This window comes from Haliotis asinina, chromosome 13 (assembly GCF_037392515.1).
Source record: "Haliotis asinina isolate JCU_RB_2024 chromosome 13, JCU_Hal_asi_v2, whole genome shotgun sequence".
In the NCBI taxonomy this organism is placed as follows: domain Eukaryota; kingdom Metazoa; phylum Mollusca; class Gastropoda; order Lepetellida; family Haliotidae; genus Haliotis; species Haliotis asinina.
This window is the reverse complement of record NC_090292.1, coordinates 30,536,856-30,555,352: the sequence shown is the minus strand read 5'-3', so window position 1 is coordinate 30,555,352 and position 18,497 is coordinate 30,536,856. Positions and strand designations below refer to the sequence as shown.

At 44.0% G+C, this 18,497-nt stretch overlaps 1 protein-coding gene across 1 annotated transcript; it reads right to left on the bottom strand.

Moving 5' to 3' along the window:
- Positions 1–5,499: 5,499 nt before the first annotated feature.
- On the bottom strand, positions 5,500–8,233 carry LOC137259501 (potassium voltage-gated channel protein Shaw-like). The gene is made up of 2 exons (XM_067797140.1): positions 7,694–8,233; positions 5,500–6,342 (listed from the first exon to the last, which is right to left on the bottom strand). Exons 1-2 carry the CDS (start codon positions 8,231–8,233, stop codon positions 5,500–5,502), a joined length of 1,383 nt encoding a protein of 460 aa, XP_067653241.1.
- Between the last annotated feature and the right edge of the window lie 10,264 nt (positions 8,234–18,497).

The following is an 18,497-nucleotide window of genomic DNA, read 5'->3' as shown; positions in this document are numbered from 1 at the left end:
AGTTATACGTACTAGTCTCACCTTGATCTACCCTTACGCGTTGTACATACAGGTCCCATCGTGATCTACCCTTCTTCTCTTCACTTACGAGTAGTACTTTTTCACTCGTAGTCACTACTTGTCATAGATGTTAGAAACGTAAGCCTAATTCTCACCACTGCTGGATTGTTTATTGAACTTTCAGCCAGTAAATTATATTATATGATATCTGCCTTTGAGATGACCCCTTTTGCCTTTCCCTGGCAGTGACACCATGGTCAGGCGGCTGCTCCGGTGAGTCGCTCAACGCCCTCGACAGTTAAGATCATATTATTGTGTCTTGTCATAATGATAGCTTACTCAGACAACTTTTTATCAATAAAGCATAATTCGCGAAATTCAATTAAAGTGCATCATCCCAACTTGGAAAACAATTGTACTACTTTTCTGTGTAAGGTGACCAAACAACGTCAAGAAAAAACTGCCAGGCTAACAATTACTGTTATCTGAATTTCGATACACAGCCTTGCTTAAATATTCCTCTGTTCTGTCCGTAATATATGCGTGAACAATCACATTGTTTGTCAGTCCTGTGTCCCGACTGCCCGTGTGAGCACGAACGCGAACAGGATGTGCTGTTTGTAGGAAACATCTTGAGTTGGAATTTGTATTCAGTAACCCATGCTTGTCGTAAGAGGCGACTAGCGGGATCGGGTGGTCAGGCTCGCTGACATGGTTGATACATGCCTTCGTAATCCATTTGCCTGATTTGATGTTCATGCCGTTGATCACTGGATTTTCCTGTCCAGACTCATCCACAGATATTGCTGGAATATTGATGAGTATGACGTTGAACAACCAACAAGCCAACCAACCATAAGTTGTGTAAGGAACTATACACCTGGTTCATGCAAAGAAGGGTAAAATCGCGGCGTTTCTCGGTTGAATGAACGAAGCCTTCGCGACACTTTCAATGCAATGTTATGGTTGAATAAACATAGCGCGGTTCACACAAATTACACTGAAAACAGTATTAACGTGAACACTTAACTTGAACACTTTAATTTGGGCACATATACAGATATAGATAAGTTATTTACACATTTTCTGAGTCAACATTAAGCAACAGATTACACGTACTGTCACGTTTAATGTATGAGGGTTCGGTGTCAGTTTGAAACTCGAGTAGACGTTCTTGTGTTTTCTTTTCTCATTGAATGTATCTTCTCACGCCACTTGTGTAAAATTCTGGGGTTTTTTAACTTTAATTGACCCACTACGTATACACACAGTGGTACACAGTACATTCCTGCATGAAAACTGATATAATAATACAACGGCTCAGCATCATTAAAGTTTTGAAAAATTTACAAATAAACTTAATATATTTGGGCAGTGGTCGCCTAGTGGTTAAAGCGTTCGCTCATCAAGCCGGAAACCCGGGTTCGATTCCCCACAAGAGTACAATGTGTGAAGACCATTTCTGGTGTCCCCCGCCGTGATATTTCTAGAATATTGATAAAACGGCGGAAAACTAAGTTCATCCACTCACTTTCATATACTTAGTGCGCTTATAAAAAATAATTGCGTAATTCCTGTACCTAACTTAACAGAGGACCCAATTCGTAACTATACAAATGTGATTATATAACATATAAGACAAACTACAATTAGTGAAATAGTTTTTTTACATATGTAGCCAAGACCGTTGGCATTCAGTACAATTGTCAACTGCTATTTGTTTAGTGTACACTTTAATTTAGTCTAGTTTCGTAATTTAAAATTTAACACCAATAGGATAATACTTTTTAAATGATACGATGTTTACTAAACGCAGGGGTCCGCTGGCGTCCCGTGTCGTTGTATTACACATATGTCGGGCACGTTTACGTAAATGAAAAACCATTCCAGTAAAATGAACTAAAATGTTAACTTTCAAACTTGCTAAGTGAGTGAGTGAGTTTGGTTTTACGCCGCTTTTAGCAATATTGCAGCGATATTACGGCGGGGGACACCAGAAAATGGGCCTCACACATTGTACCATGTGGGGAATCGAACCCGGGTCTTCAGCGTGACGAGCGAACGCTTTAACCATTAGGTACCCCACCGCCCCGTGCACTGGGGCAAACTTACTAAATCCTCATATATCACCACTATTTAATAATATGGGTACAGCAATATAAAGCTTTAAAAAGACAATCTAGTGGTAAGTCTGACTTTCTTGCTTCAGCTCACAACCAAAACATCACTTTCAGCCTTTGTCCCTCTTAACGATTTTGTGGCAGCATTATATTTTGAGATTCTTAAGTGAGTGAGTGAGTTTAGCTTTAGTTTCAGCAATATTCCAGCTATATGGTAGCGGTCTGTAAATAATTGAGCCTGGACAAGACAATCCAGTGATCAACAGCATGAGCATCGATCTGCGCAGTAGGGAATCAATGCCATAACACAACCGGTGTCAGCGAGCGTGACCACCCGATCCCGTTAGTCGCATCTTACGACAAGCATAGTTGCCTTTCAATGCAAGCATGGGTTGCTGAAGGCCTATTCTACTCCGGGCCTTCACGGGTCGTTCCCCATACAGTGACTGTCTAACCATTTGCCACTTGATGGGCATTATAGACGCTTATGTGTTTTAAGACATGCCATTAGTTTCTAAACCTTTTCCTGTATCATCTGGCGGAAACATAACCATCAAAGCTGTTTGATGACTGGCACGTGACTCGCATGTTTCACAAGCGATCATGACCTGATTTGTGTAACTCACGTCTGGCAAATTACCAGGGACTACTTAGTCATCGTTATAGAATCATGAATATGATCAGTCATGATGATAATGATGAAGAATATTTATATAGCGCACATATCCTCGTAACTGGTACATGCTCAAGGCGCTTGAGTCTTTCCTTGATCGACGTATGTCCTTTTTAAAAAATTCTTTGACTAACTCACCTCCCTGGGGAGTATTCAACTCATGTACGCTGTTAGATACAGCGAGTTATCACACAACCTCGTCCTCACAAGGTACCCATTTGCCGCTGGATGAACTGGAGTGCAAAGTCACAGTGAGTGAGTGAGTGAGTGACTCACACGGAGTGAGTGAGTGAGTGAGTGAGTGAGTCAGTGAGTGATGGTTTGCGTAGCTTCTAGCAATATTTCAGCAATGTCACGATTGGGGACACCAGAAATGGGTTGCACACATTGTACTCATATGGGTAGTCAAACCCGGGCCTTCCACGTGACTAGCAGACAGGGAACCTTGGCCACTCTCTAAGTTACTGTAGCGGTGGTACCCGAGTTCGATGTCTGGGTTCCCAGTACCCGGGTTCGATGTCTGGGTTCCCAGTACCCGAGTTGGATGTCAGGGTTCCCAGTACCCGAGTCGGATGTCAGGGTTCCCAGTACCCGAGTTGGATGTCTGGGTTCCCAGTACCCGAGTTCGATGTCTGGGTTCCCAGTACCCGGGTTCGATGTCTGGGTTCCCAGTACCCGAGTTCGATGTCTGGGTTCCCAGTACCCGGGTTCGATGTCTGGGTTCCCAGTACCCGAGTTCGATGTCTGGGTTCCCAGTACCCGAGTTCGATGTCTGGGTTCCCAGTACCCGAGTTCGACGTCTGGGTTCCCAGTACCCGAGTTCGATTCCCCACATGGGAACAATTTGTGAAGTCCATTTCTGGTGTACCCTGTCGTGATGTTGTTATATGTCACGGAGTATTGCTGGTCTGTCACGCACACCCTGAAGCAAGTATATAAAAGAAAGCCCACGCACGTCTAGAAGATTTGGCACAGTCTCTGGACCCACTTTAATTGTATTTATAATGTTAATTAAAATATGTTCATTTTAGAGGCTAGCGACGTAAATCATATTCACTTACTTCCTTCGTGATCCTTTGATCTGATCAGAATTTTGATCAGTTCTGGGGTGGAAAGTTTGATATAACATATGTTTGTGTAGCGTACATTATAAAAGAACTGGTCAGTTCACATGGACATTATTTCTGAACTATTTTTCTCTCTGGTTCTGAAGTTAACTTTCGATCCCAGCTGGAGTATATGTGATCTTTAACACTTTGCGTTTCCTGTGTGGGCACTCCCCTGGAAACACATCACCCCCTCAACAACGCTGACAACACAACAAAACACAGCTGATAAGGAAAACGTGATTTATGTGAAACATATAACGAACGCCGAGCAGGGAATATGTCAAAGCGATTTAAATAACGTTGCATAGCATGTGATGGTCCGGCAACACACCCTTAGAGGAATCGTGAGCTCGTTCATTTGGCAGTAGTTATGTGTGGCATACAAAACACAAAAAGGTGAGGTGGCCCTTTGAGGTGGCCCTTTTTGCAGTAACCTCTTTCTATTTCCGAGTTTGAATGTCAAGCGTATTTCGCAATAGCTCTTTATGAGAATTCGACGACATTTTGTGTTTACACTGAAGTTATAGAATAATGTGTCCTTTTCTTGCAAACAAGTGCAGATGAATACTTTGTTCTTTGTGTTTTTTAAAACTGTGACTACCAATTTTCTTTGAAAAATCGCCCAGTTGAACTCAACGCATTTATGATTCGTGATTCCGTGAGTTTTGAAACAACGTGCGTTGAAACACCCGTAAAATAATCTGAATAGTGCTACTGGAAAAAATAGTGAGCAATTTTTGATTTACACTCTTTTGAGAGTGAGTTTAGTTTTACGCCGCACTCAGCAATATTCCAGATATATGGTGGCGGTCTGTAAATAATCGAGCCTAGACAAGACAATCCAGTGATCAACAACTTGAGCATCGATCTGCGCAAATGGGAACCGATGACATGTGTCAACTAAGTCAGCGAGTCTGACCACCCGATCTCCTACGACAAGCATAGTCTCCTTTTATGGCAAGCATGGGTTGCTGAAGGCCTATTCTACCCCGGGACTTTCACGGGTCCCTAAGGAGCATAGCTACATACGGATCATATAGCCATCCGTACCCATCTACAAACGTCTCTTTAATAAAGATAGATATATGTTTACGGAATAGGCATTTATTAGTTTCCATAAATCGTGATTATAATTTACAAAGGTACGTCTGACACATTTGTTTCTCTTAGCACCAGTCTGCAATGAACGCAGTGGGCTTTGTTTGTCGTACTCTGCAACATTCCAGCTATTCGAAGCCATTCCGGGAATATTCGAGTCTGGACCAGACAACCCAGGATATCCACAACAAGGACATTTTCAAAATGTATATCAGCCTCCTCTCAAACTGAACCTCTTAATGATGACAATTTGATCATGTAATTAAACACTATGCGCTGTTATTGCAGCACGCAGAGAGGCGCAAATGTCTCTTCATTGGGGCAATGTTTTTAAATGACACGTGACAGACGGGTAACAGGTGTAATTTTCAGTCAACAGGCAGTGATGGTCTAGAAATGGGGGTCGGGTAAGCCTAATGGTTAAAGCTGTGTCTCTTCACGCCAAGACCCGAGTTCGATTCCTACTTTCCTAAATCTGAGTTTCTTGGTTGTGGATATTTCATGACACTTTAGGATCATTGGCCTCCTTGTCCTTGTTCCACTGTTCTTTCAAAAGTCTTTCTTTTTGAATGGCAAACTGGGCATGTTGGTAATATAGAGCAAAATTGTTAACAAGAGCAGGAATCGTAAACCCAATCAGAAGAACACCACAAACTGCTGTCAGTGTCCCAACAAAATACCCCAAGGTACTCGAGGGGTACATATCGCCATATCCCACTGTCGTCATGGTAACAACCGACCACCAAAATCCGTGTGGGATACTGGTGAAAACCTCTTTATCTTCCGCGAAGTAAATTAGGGATGAAAACAGCAGCATCCCAACCAGTAGGAACACAAGCATTAGCGACAAGTCCTTGAAACTCGCCTTCAGCGTGTAAAACATTATCCACAAGCCAGGAACATGTCGAATTAGTCGAAAGATTCGAAGCGCACGCATTAGCCGAAGGAGAGGCATGAAGTTTATTATAAATGTCGTTTCTCCAGCGGAGTCCGGGCTGGCTGCATATACAATGAACTCGATATAGTCTGGGAGTATAGCCAGGAGGTCGATGATGGAGAGCGGAGACAGTAGGAACTTCAGCTTTTTCGGAGCGCAGATAAAGCGCAACGTGTATTCGGCTGTGAAGAATGCAATGCACACAATATCGATGTAGAAGAGAACAGGGTGCTGTTCCGTTTCCTCGTCGAACTTTTGGGAATCTGAAGTCTTTGTTTCTTGTGCTTTTCCGGAAGTGCTGTTAGCGCCCCTGCGCGTGGACGGAACTTTGAAGAGTGGGTGAGTTGCAGCGCAGAAAGAAAAGATGGCAATCATCACGAAGAGGAGGGACACCCAGCCATAAACCTGAAAAAGAATAATGGTTGTTTAAAAGGCATTGGTATGATGAGGATGAAGACTTGCAGTGGATGTGACGTTTCGGTGTTAGGATCTATTGTTTCCAATCCAATCCCAGCTACCCAGGCTTCCTATGGATTATTATGGGACGTCTTCCTAATGTGGATCAGGTTCATTGGAAGTCTCATACTATTAGGAGCGAAGGCATGATTTACGAGGGGATGTAAAAACCAGTGAGTCAAGCTATATTCTCGATGCTTCGTGTTTGTAAAGTTTCCATTTTATTGTGAAGGGATCATTTTAAAAAAAAACATATCCAAAGTTTCACATGTGTGTGTAACGTGGTTCAAGAGATGTGAGTCATAACAACACATTGGTGTGTGATAGTGGCAGAAATGGAAACGATAGCGAATATACAATACTAAGACGTTAGTTTAAATCCAATCTGAGGAACCCATGTTTCCTTGGGATCATTATGCGACCGATCAACTTCATTGGACCGAAGGTATGATGTAAACACACTAGTGTTGTCCATTCTTACAAGGTTCAAGGTGTCTGTTGAGCATTTCCGGGGAGGATATCACTGATGTGTAGCTGCAGTTGTGACTAGGGCAAAATAAATTTTCTGGGCGTTTCATTGAGACCAATGTTAGTTAGTTCCACACACGGGGTGCTATAGGTTGGGTTAGGGTTAGGGTATGAGAGACCATTTCAGACGACGGGTAAACGTATTCCAAGCTATCGATGCCACAAACCAGGGATTTATGGTATGAACCACATACTAATTACGAAATACGAAAGATCGGATAAGAAATTGGTATAAAAACTGACAGGCTGCAATATGTATTAATGTTAAGGACTGAATAGCTTGTATTTGGAATTCCATGATCGTCAAACAAGTCAAACACGGGGCATATTCTGTTCATTATAATCACAACTGTACAATCCCAACTACCCTCATCGCGGTGGGGTAGCCTAGTGGTTAAAGCGTTCGCTCGTCACACCGAAGACCCGGGTTCGATTCCCCACATGGGTACAATGTGTGAAACCCATTTTCTGGTGTCCCCCACCGTGATATCGCTGCAATATTGCTAAAAGCGGCGTAAAACTAAACCCACCCACCACCCAACTACCCTCAGCGAATTAGGCAGTATATATGGTTAAGCCCTTAGCAGCATGTGAATGTCTTTGAACACTCCCTATTATCTCAACGACTTTTCATCTCCCGACCAACGACCATGTTAAAAACGAAAAGCGTCCGTAATGTAGCTGCAAATGTGTCTATGTCAAAATGAATTATCGTTTGACTGAGACTAATACTAGTCATCTATGTTTGTCAAAACAAAAACAAATGTCTCACCTGGGCCGGAATAGAAGAATTATGATTTGTAAGAAAGATCCATGTCTTGGCCTTGGCCTTTGTATACCATGACGCCGAGTCGTCAAGGTCATGTTGTACGTTCTGTTTCCGGTCTTTCTCCAACTGTTCCAAAGCGTTGACCGTTGATGTCCAGTTGTTGTACACAGCCCAGCAACAAGGCTCGATGTCAATCTCGCTCAAACCCCAAAAGTCCATTTCATCTTTAATCAAAGGACCACAGAGGGTCGCTGGCAGATGGAGCTGACCCGACCTTGCGTAGTTCAAAACCGACCGAAACATCTCTGGATCCTTATCAAAGAAAAACTCACATTCGTCCTCTTCATAATGAGCGTTAAGGAACAGTTCATCCGACAGCTTTGTGCGCCCGCATCCATTGAGCGTCTGGCGAAGAGTTTGAAACTTTGTCCCGCCAACGTTGAAAATCACTTTTCTAAATTTCGGCACACACACCTCCGACGCCGAACCTTCGGAATTTTCGTCTGGATCCACCCGTTCTTCGTCAATACGTTTCCCTTCCATAACGGAGAAGGTTTCGCTATGTCTATACCTTAGGAAAGTTAATATGGATATCAACTTCTTTATTATGAGGAACACAACGTTTCAGAGTGTAACTATCCCTACTCCTTCATCTGGTGAATGAACGGTATAAGGCAGAGAGCATTTATACTGTATGTGCTTGTAAGAACAACAAAGGTATTAAGACAACAAAGATGCAGGCGAAACAAGGTAAGCCATCAGTTAAATGGCATCGATGTCTGATTGGTAAAGGACAAATAGACGCCAACACTTAACAGTTAATTAGCGCTGAACAGAAGTCAACATTTAACGAGATGTTTTCAACTGTCTCAAGATTGAAATTCAAGGGGATTAAGGGGATTTGGGTTGTGTGATTTTAGTCTGTATTTCAACTGTGTTCACTTAGTGAAAGTTTGCTCAAACAACTGAAGTGTGTTCTTTACTGACAGTTATTTGTATTCACAAGACTGTTAGATGAGGCCGAGGTTGATATTTTACGATATTGGCAGAGAATTGGGATATTGCTGACTAGAGCAAAGGGTAAAACAGATGTGTCTACCTTCTACAAAATGATTTTAGTCTGCACACTAAGATTTGTAGATTTTTTCATGACTTGTTTCTCTCACGGAACCACAAATCGTTCCTAGCGCGTCTAATTTTAAATTGTTTGGAACCATAGACTGTTTCATCATACAGTTGTCCCTTATGTAGGTACAATAATCGAAGTGTTGAAGTAGAAACAGGAAACGTTCTAATGTGTGTCCAGTTAATCTATATTTAAAGCCTCTTGAACAGTTTACCATAGGACTTACAACCTTTGCTAATTCTTTAAAGATGAACACCTAAATATTTATGGAAATTCACTTCCTTTACTTGAGTTTCTTTCATTTCTGTGGGTGAACATACAGATTGTTGGATTAAAATCTACACATTCAAACACTGATGTGTTATCAATAAATAGTCAAATATTGCTGCTTATGCCTTTTACAATATCACTGATGTATTCTAAGAACAGTAGCGACCATAAAACTGACCCCTGGGAGACCCCTGCCGATGCAGGTTATAAATCTGATCATCGGCCATCTGTAACTCCTTGCGCTCTGATTTTTTTTGGTAAACATATTTTTATTCATCAAATATGAAGCGTTAGGATATGAATATGGACTGGCACTCTTAATGACAGGGTAGATCTAGCTTATGCAGAACTACGAGATTATAACGTTATATGTATATTTAAAACTTGGTTACACGACGGTATTTCAAACATTGTCCACATGCAGGGTTTCTTCCGCCCTTTCGTATAAACAGGTAATCCTTTGATTGTTTCAGTAAAACCCATAACAAATTTTTGTATCAAATATTTTAGATGTCCTTTGATGTAAGTCAGTATCGCCAAGTGGTGTATTTGTGTAATCTCCTTGCCTACATGAAATCTGTCTGTAACTTTCGAAAAGTATCCCTACTGTAGATCAACCTTTGTTATACATGTATTAGGCAAGTCTCAAGGCATCATCCTCTAGTCCCCTGTTGTTACAATCCACTAATTAGTACCTCGAGCCCCTCGCTTGGCAGTTCTGTAAGCTGTACTCACTCCCCTGTAGCTTAATGAACCACATGGCATGTACAAAGACGAGCTTGTTACACATTTTACACACAACACAAATCCTTCCTAACATGACGTCACTACAGTGCTCTGACGACAGAGTTACGTAACCTGTCTGTGGTTTCGTTGGCGGGCGAGGTTGACTTTATGGCAGCTTTAAGCGTTCAGTATCAATTAACCACGCCTTGTTTAAGAAAAAAGGTGTTCTGCTTAAGACTAATCACGGGTGTTTCATATGTAATAGTAACTGTAAACCAAAAGTCACTGTGTTGTGTAATCTGATTGGTTGAAAAACATGATGAAATGGTATTAGATTCCCGGAAACTGCTGACGTACTGACACGTAGACACGTCGCAAACAATTGTTTTGTTGTGTCATCAACAGTGGTGACGTCATTCAAATCATATTGTGACGTAAAGTCAGAATAACGTCACAAATGAGCAACTCCAGATGCTACCATGGGAACCAGCTGAAACAGTCAGCTGATGACACTTCACTCCTGTACCCGTACTCGATGTAAACGTGTGCAGAGAGCAAAACCCTTTGGTTTACCTTTCTGTTTACAATGACGATAAACATAATGTGTTGGCCAATTTCCGGGTGTTATTGAGTATTTGAAGCACGAAAATATTTAATTTGAACCCTCCCTCTGCCGCCGTCGGTTACAAATGCTTCAAATGCTCAATAACACCCGGAATTTGATCAACACATGATGTTTATCTCCTAAAAAGAGTACATCAGATAGCATCCAGCCAAGTAGACTGCAACTACAGCGTGGACTGTCTGCTCTCAAGGTGGGAAGCAACATCTACATAGAGACGACAAGATAAAACGCTTTAGAGTTGAGTGCATGTATATGTTACGTGAAATATATGATCTTGAGTCAGTGGAGTCACTGTCAATACTTTCACTCTCTTACTAGGGTCATAACTCACACTGCCGGGCAGCTGATGTGATGGTAACAGATCACGAGTAACGGTTTGCAGGCTAATGTGTGAGTGAGTGAGTTTAGTTCAGTTTTACGCCGCACTCAGCAATATTCCAGCTATATGGCGGCGGTCTGTAAATAATCGAGTCTGGACAAGACAATCCAGTGACCAACAACATGAGCATCGATCTGCGCAATTGGGAACCGATGACATGTGTCAACCAAGTCAGCGTGTCTGACCACCCGAGTAGTATAGGGAATGGGGGTTCTGGCTCACTTTCAAGAAATGCCTCTACAACGCCTTATTTACTAAATAAGGCTTTGGTTGGACCATTAGATCTTGCTACTATTACCCCTACTATAAAAAAGTTGACGGTAATTACTGTGCCTTGGTAGGAGGTAACACTGTGCCGTACGGTACGATCAATAATTCTTCTCTTACAAAACCCCTACCCGGCCCATCCCTCAAGTAGTATAAGTTAGGTTCGTCGGCTTTCATATCCACTTTATCTATGTTGTAAGTTTTGACTGACCATATAGGATCGGTGGCTCGCTTACGGCTATCGCCCTCGTGTTCCCCCGGCTGGTATAGATACCTCACTAGGGCCCTATCTGGTATCTGTTTCTCCTTCCCACGCAATGGAGCGGCCGACTCTGCAACTATTGATTTTAGTTTGATAGCGTCTGCCGGTTTCTTACCGGTGAGACGGGTGACTTCATGGTTGATTGCCGACACCACCTTGGGTAACCTCGTGACCCATTCAGTCGATCGTTTTCCAGGGGTGGTCATCTCCCTAGCATACTGATAGCCGAACAAGCGCTCAGCCAAAGTCCTATTAAATCTCTCAACTATGGCTTGGCTGCGATGGGCTCCGGCCGTGCCACGCCTGACCTTTGTATCGTGTTTGGCTAGCAGTTGTGACACGGCACCCATGAACTCCCGTCCGGGGTCAACTTGCAGCTCTGTTGGCCACGTCAGCGGACTGCGTTTGTATATGCGTTCGAATCCTCTGGCTACCTGGGCCGAATCTTTCGTGGTCAAGGGTTCGGCTTCCTTGTAACGACTGGCTACGTCCACTACGGTTAAGGCATACTTGTACCTCTTGTCGTGGGGTAGGAACAGTAGGTCTGCCTGGTGAACGCTATTAGGTATGTTAATACCGAACCTCCTTCTAGGCACGTAGCGTGGTGCCGGCAAATAGATCTGCCACAGGGCTTGTTTTTCAAGCCACGCTTTGGCTTCCCCCGGGGGTACTCGCGCTAGTTTAGCTAGCTTATCTACTGCGCTAGCTCCTTTCCAGTACCCACGCGGGCTGTAGTAAATAGCCTCAAATTTTTTCATGTCCATACGCGTATGTGTTTATACCATCAATAGCTATCCAACGTTTCGTGTCCATAGGCGACAGGGACGTCTTGTTTATAGTCAGTCCGTATATCTTATGTCCATCACTTCTAAGTGTGTTCATTTTATGTCTAAAGGTACGGGTCTTGAACAGGGCTTCCTTGAATCTGGCGTGTTTGATGTGTTGTTTCACCACATACTTCTTAACCCCCTTAGCCTTCCGGATCTCACTATTGTCGGCTTTCAGTATGGAGTACATCTTAGGTCTCAAACCTATGTACTCGGCTATGGGCGTGCCAGCACACTCGTCCTTCATCTTACCTAGGACCTTTTTATTTACCGTACTGTGTAGGGTATGGGTCTTAGGGTAGTCGCTGGTGTCGTATAAATCGAGGTGTTTCTTCATGTCCTCGTACACGTCCTCGGTTCGAATCTCCATCAGCAGGGAATCCGTGTCAGTGTACAGCACTTCACACCTGTCGCCGTACTGTTTCTTGAGCTCGTTGTAGTAAAAGTCGTACATCAGGTGTTTGGATAAATCGAGGATGCTCATCCCCACGTAAACAGGCCGGTTGAATTTTATGTGGCTTTTCTTCATGTGTAGGGCAACCAGGTTGTCTGTGAATATCTTACTACGGTTGAATGCCGGATTGGCTATCAATTTCCTGAGCTTGTCTTCCTCACTAGATCTAACCAGCTTCACGGTCACGCGTTTCCTCAGGTTCTCCATAGTCTTACCAAACACCGAGTTGTTCATGAGCTTGTAGAGATTTTTCTCAAAATCACTGGTGGCTTTTTTTCGTAGGTCTGTGTTCATTCTGATGTAGGGCTCCATCCATGGGCTCTGGTCGAACATGAGCACCCTGTGTATTTTGGTCAGCCTCATACCCAACGACAGGTACAGCTGTAGGTTGCGATAGTGAACGATGTACTTGGTCTTATTCATTAAGTTAGGCACGAGTTTTTCAACGTCTGTCACACGACCACCTGACAAGTTATGTTGGTACTCAGACATCCAGTCTGTGTTGACCCTCATACGTTCGGGTGCAAGGGGATAGCTGTTGTGCGATGTGTGTAATTCCTTGGGATACTCTAAGTCAACTTCGAGGATATACCCTTTGTTCGAATCTGGTGCAACCCCCATAACATCAACGTGGGGTACCCATTCGAATCCCCCTGTAGGTAGATACTGACTCATGGCCCAGCCGTACAGGTTGTTTGCGTCGAGGTATAGAATGTGATTGGTTGGTTTGTTAGGATCGTAACCTTTCACGTATTGATTATTTGCTTTCGCGTATCGTTTGGATGCCATGGAAATCCCACCTCGCAAGCCTTTCTCAATGAATAGGTGCATGTCGTAATCTGTGAGCAATTCCAAATTAACTCCGGTCTTTTTAAGCAAGGCGTCCCACGACAGACCTGGGCTGGTGTAATACCATGCGGGGTCGAGTTTATACTGCTTTAAACAGGTCCGCCGAAACGTTTCAAACACGTCGGCTAACAGCAGTACATCTGTCCTCAAGTACAGGTCGTGATAATCACCCAGGTTCTTACAACCCAGTTTATTCCATACGTTAGTCGCGTGCGAGTAATCATCTCGTGAGACGGACGCCTCATTCAGCTTGCTATAAAAGCAGTCAATAGGGGGTAGTCTGGTCTCGGTGAACTTGGCCCAACTATCTATGTACTCATAGGGGTACACACCCTTCCTCATAAGCAGGGGTCTAGTCTCGGCGTCTGTGTATCGATCGGTGATAGGGAAGGTATTGTTGGCCTTGACCAGACTGTCGAGTGACGACAGGAGGAACTAAAACGAGTCAATGAACCTAAGTCCGTTTAAGCTGAAGGAGATGTATCTCTCCATGTTGTTGGGGATGCACGTTATATTACCATCGATTTTCGCGATGGCCTGCATGATCAAGTGTGAGTCGTACCCTCTCAAGTTGTGAAAGACAACGGGGATGTTTATTGTCTTAGGGTTGATTTTAAGCTTGAGGTTGCACGCGTTGTGAGCGGCGCCTCTATACTTACCAGTTATGTGACAGTGATCTCTCACCGAATCACCGTTAAGTGGTGATTCACACACGTGACAGTTAGTGCTACTAGCGTGAGCTAGCCTGTCGGCTCGGGTCATACGCATGGGAGCGATTCTATACAATGCATTCCTAATAATTTTTTCTTCCTCCTGCAAACACTTTAGAAACCTTTCAGCCGCGTCAGGCCCCCTATACACTACCGGAGCTTTCGTTTCCCCGTCACAACGGACGACAATGTATCCAAACGAACAGGCTTTATGCTCTTGTGTCTTGTGGGTAAAGGTACCGGCGGCACCACTGGGGGAATCCCCACCCACAACTAAGGCTTCGAAGTCGGCGTATATAATATAAGGTACAGACATTTGGTTCTTGTGGTTACTGAATTTTAGGATATTTTCACCTTCCTTAGGCATGTCGACTCGTATGGCCGTCTGCCCCACACCTTGGCAATCATCCCGGTGGGATTCTAATAAATCAGCTCGACTGAAACCGTGTAGGCATCGTTCACAGAAGTGGGTCTTTTCTCTGTGTGCCGATTGGTCGTGCAACAACCGGCTGAGATGTTTTATCCATGTGTAGTGATACTTTTCACCTCGCTGGATCATGAATATATTGATAACTTGACGATCCTTCACCGGGCTGACCCTGTGTACTATTGTTGTGTTGCCTTCGTGCCCAAAGACATTTATAGCCAGATTGTTCTGTTTTTCTACTTTAGTGATCTGGGATATTGGGGTGGGTTCATCTATACCATCCCAATTAAGCCCATCATCTTGGGGATAGCTAGAAAGCCTATCTGAATTCTTGCCAGCTGGAAATAAGGCTGACCTGATAGCTAACCTAAGGCAATCGTTTCCTCTATTCTTAACGTTTACTATGGCATGTTTGTTCCTATAGTAGGGAGGCAAGGCTAGGTATGACCCGCCTCTGAACGGCACGTAGTTAGCTATGTCTAGATAGGCATTATCGATTTTATCTACAGCCCACCCGGACCCCAAGTGTGTGTAGCGTTCTAGGTATTCTCGTATCTGCTGAAAACTTGTATCGATTGATGCGTCAATGGTCTCTGCATGTGTGACGACCTCTTGTTGACCTCGGAAGTAAGGCTGAACATACTCAGTGGTACTCCCAACCTGCTTATCGAGCGACATTTTCACTGTGATCTGAAACTTGATACTTCCTAGGTTATTTAGTTCCTGGTTGACCTTATCAGCTATCAGAGGCTTGATATCTGTAATGTCTATGTTTCTATCAACGTGCATGCGCCAACCTCTCAAATAGTTGCCTACAGCGCGCTCAGTGCGCACGAACTGTAGGTCAATAGCTCTATTCTGTCGTAATAATTCTAAAAGCTGTGGTTTTCTCATACGGGAATACCCGCCTAAACCCAAATCGTGTGCCTCGGCTTTCAGTTGTTTTACAGTGGGAGGTTTTGCTACGGGGGCATGTGATAACAATGCGGTTAACCCGGCTCTCCCCAGGTTTGAATAACCCGTGTGTCCAAGCTGTTTGGCTTGAGCTTTTAATTGTTTTACCGTAGGAGGGGCTTCTAAACCTAGTAATCTCAACAATGCTGACTTCCGCATTCTAGAATACCTGATAACACCTCTCTGTTTTGCGACCCTCTTGAGCTCGCTTACAGTAGACATCGTGTTTACACCTAAGAGAACTAATGTCTAATTGGTTCACAGTAAGGGGAGGTAACTCTTAAGTGGCTATCTTGAGCAGTCGCCTACGTTCTTTTATGTAGCCTTTTTTATTCTCGTAGATGAGTTGATGTCTGACTACGTTCGCTCCGTGAGCTTTACATAAACAGTAGTGCCCTTTAACCCCGATACCACACACAGAACACGTGTAGTTAGGACTTCCCATATGGAAACAACAGAACCCCTGATTCCTGCATTTCCTACCACAGGCCTCGGTCTTCCCCATAAGTATATATTCGCATCGGTATGGAGCGGGTCTCATGTTTACTTATATAGGTATTTTAGTTTAATTGCTTTGCAACCAACGCAGTAGCTGCTATACCCAACACTATGAAGCCCAGTTCACGATTCATTTGTCCCTTGGATGGTGTGTAGTACTGAGCGAGTGTGGGTTTATTGAGCGGTTCCAATTGTTTACCAGTTAGTAGGTAGTATTCTTTCATTGCTTCATCGACATCGTAGAATGTTTTAATGGCATGGTTTTCACGCTTGAGTTGTTCGTTAATAAAATCGATCCTCTGGAGGCGTTTTTTAACGTACTCGTCCTGTGCTCTTTGTAATTTCTCAGTAGCGAGATCGTGTCGCTTCCTTTCTTCCTGTATTTCAGCCGCGTGATCATCTCGTAGTTTCGAGAAGAGGAAATTACTCCCGGAAAATGCCAGGGCATTCACTAACGCCCCACCGACCATCATAGCTATCGTGGCCATCCCTATATTTATTTCATTATATTATCAGGTATTATTCCTTGTTTTACTAGGATGTCTTTTGTGGCCATCGCCATACCAAGGTTCATTATGAGCATACCCATATCCTGCAGGTTGAAATCTAGCTTGATAGTTGGTTGTTTAAGCACCATTTTAGTCAACCGAGCGTACCCTACGGCTAGACTAGCGACCACTGTGGCGTGGTATGCGTCGTTGACGAACGTTTTCCCCTCAGACATTATGTATATGATATAAAATATTAAAATTATAACATGATATGCGGGTCGACGGTGGGGGTACCCCCCACAGTGGGGGTTACCACCTCAGGTACCACCTCACGGTGAGGGTTTCCCTCACGTGTATATAACCACGAGATAGCCAAGGCAGCAGTTACACCTACAGCCAACAACAGTCGGGTTGGGTTGGTCACTTTATGTTGGTTACACCACCGTTTTTTACCGGCAGCTACTCTCTTAGGATTCTTCTGTCTGGTTACTGTTGAAGTGGTCTCCACCGTCACTGGTTCCGTCACCTCGGGACTCACTGTTTGGGGTGTGGGGGGTACCCCCACTGGGGTTTCCTGTGCAGCATCCATCTATACTATTATTATTATTCTTTCTCTCAAATTGACAATGTTTTGCCGTGATAATCGCCGCCGTCACTGGAGCCAACAACATACCATATTTGTGGTACAACCCGCAGCTGATAGAGCTCACGGCGTGTTCGATAAAAGGGTCTTTCTCGAGGTCCTCCCACAGGTAAAGTCGGCGCTCTGGTGGAATGGGAAGGAAGTGTGATACAATACCGGTGTATATCTGGGTCATAGCCGATCCTATTGTCTTTGTCATTTCTGCTCCGAGCCGGGACTCGTATCTAGCGTACAGCTTATCGATTTCTTCGGCTGACATTTTGTGAATTTTATCCGGGGTGTAGTCTCCAAAGTAATGTTTGGCTTTGCCGCCAACAGCCAACGCCACCAGTTTCTCTCGCTTGGGGGAATCCCCAGTGGGGGAACCCTCCAACGACAATTGTTCGAGCAATTCCTCACACTCCATCTTATAATATAACAAGTAAGATTTAGTTTTAACTATATAATACCCGATGCAGACAAAACACAGAGAAATGAAAGTTAAGTTGCACACGACAAATACTTCAAATATCATAGCTATATGCTTAGCTTTGCTTAGCTTTGCTTAGCTTTGCTTAGCTTTGCTTAGCTTTGCTTAGCATACTATATATGCTACTGGTTGGTCGGTCTTTAGAACGAGCTTAGCGTGTTTAGTTTCAGCGAGCTGTTTCTTCACCCGTTCCCGTTCTAATTTACTCATCACATCGTTCTCTCTCAAACACTCCTCGAACGAATCCCTATCCTTGCAGTGAAATAAGGCCACCCATCGCGTCTGCTCCCTGAGGTCTTTCAACACCGAGTTGAACTTCTGCGTTAGCACCCAGACGCTGTGATTTGCATGCCGGCCGGAGAAGGCCGGGTACGATAGCATGTCTCTCTTTTTTGTTATCTCGCGATTAGCGCTGCAGTCGTCCAGTATAAACAGCGTCGGTTCTCCTTTAAATTTCTCGTGAAGAGCTTTCAACCAGTCCTGCAGGCGTGTTCCAGGGTCGATTTTGTGTACGTCAGGGTCCGTCATTACCCAAGGTCGCGCGTACGTTTTATTCATGCCCAGAGTAGGGCACATGATAACGATGTTATCGAACACATCCTTGTAGTAACCCTCCAACATATCCAACACGAAAACGGTCTTCCCACAGCCAGTCTGCCCGCATATGATAGCGCAGTGTGGGTCAGTGGGTAGTTGTGGGTACCCCTGGGGGGTGTGGGGGTCTCCCCCACTAGTAGATGGCTTGCACGAATCTCCCATTGTCTATATTAAGTTGCGCGTCCATAATAACGTACAGATATAATTTCAACTTACCAGCGGTTTGAGCCTTC

What these genes read in the sequence shown, in the direction of transcription:
- LOC137259501 (XM_067797140.1), bottom strand. Translation starts at nt 8,233, where the DNA reads ATGGAAGGGAAACGTATTGACGAAGAACGGGTGGATCCAGACGAAAAT. An exon ending in ATTCTTCTATTCCGGCCCAG is followed by an intron (nt 6,343 to 7,693) that starts GTGAGACATTTG and finishes ATTCTTTTTCAG; the next exon opens with GTTTATGGCTGGGTGTCCCT.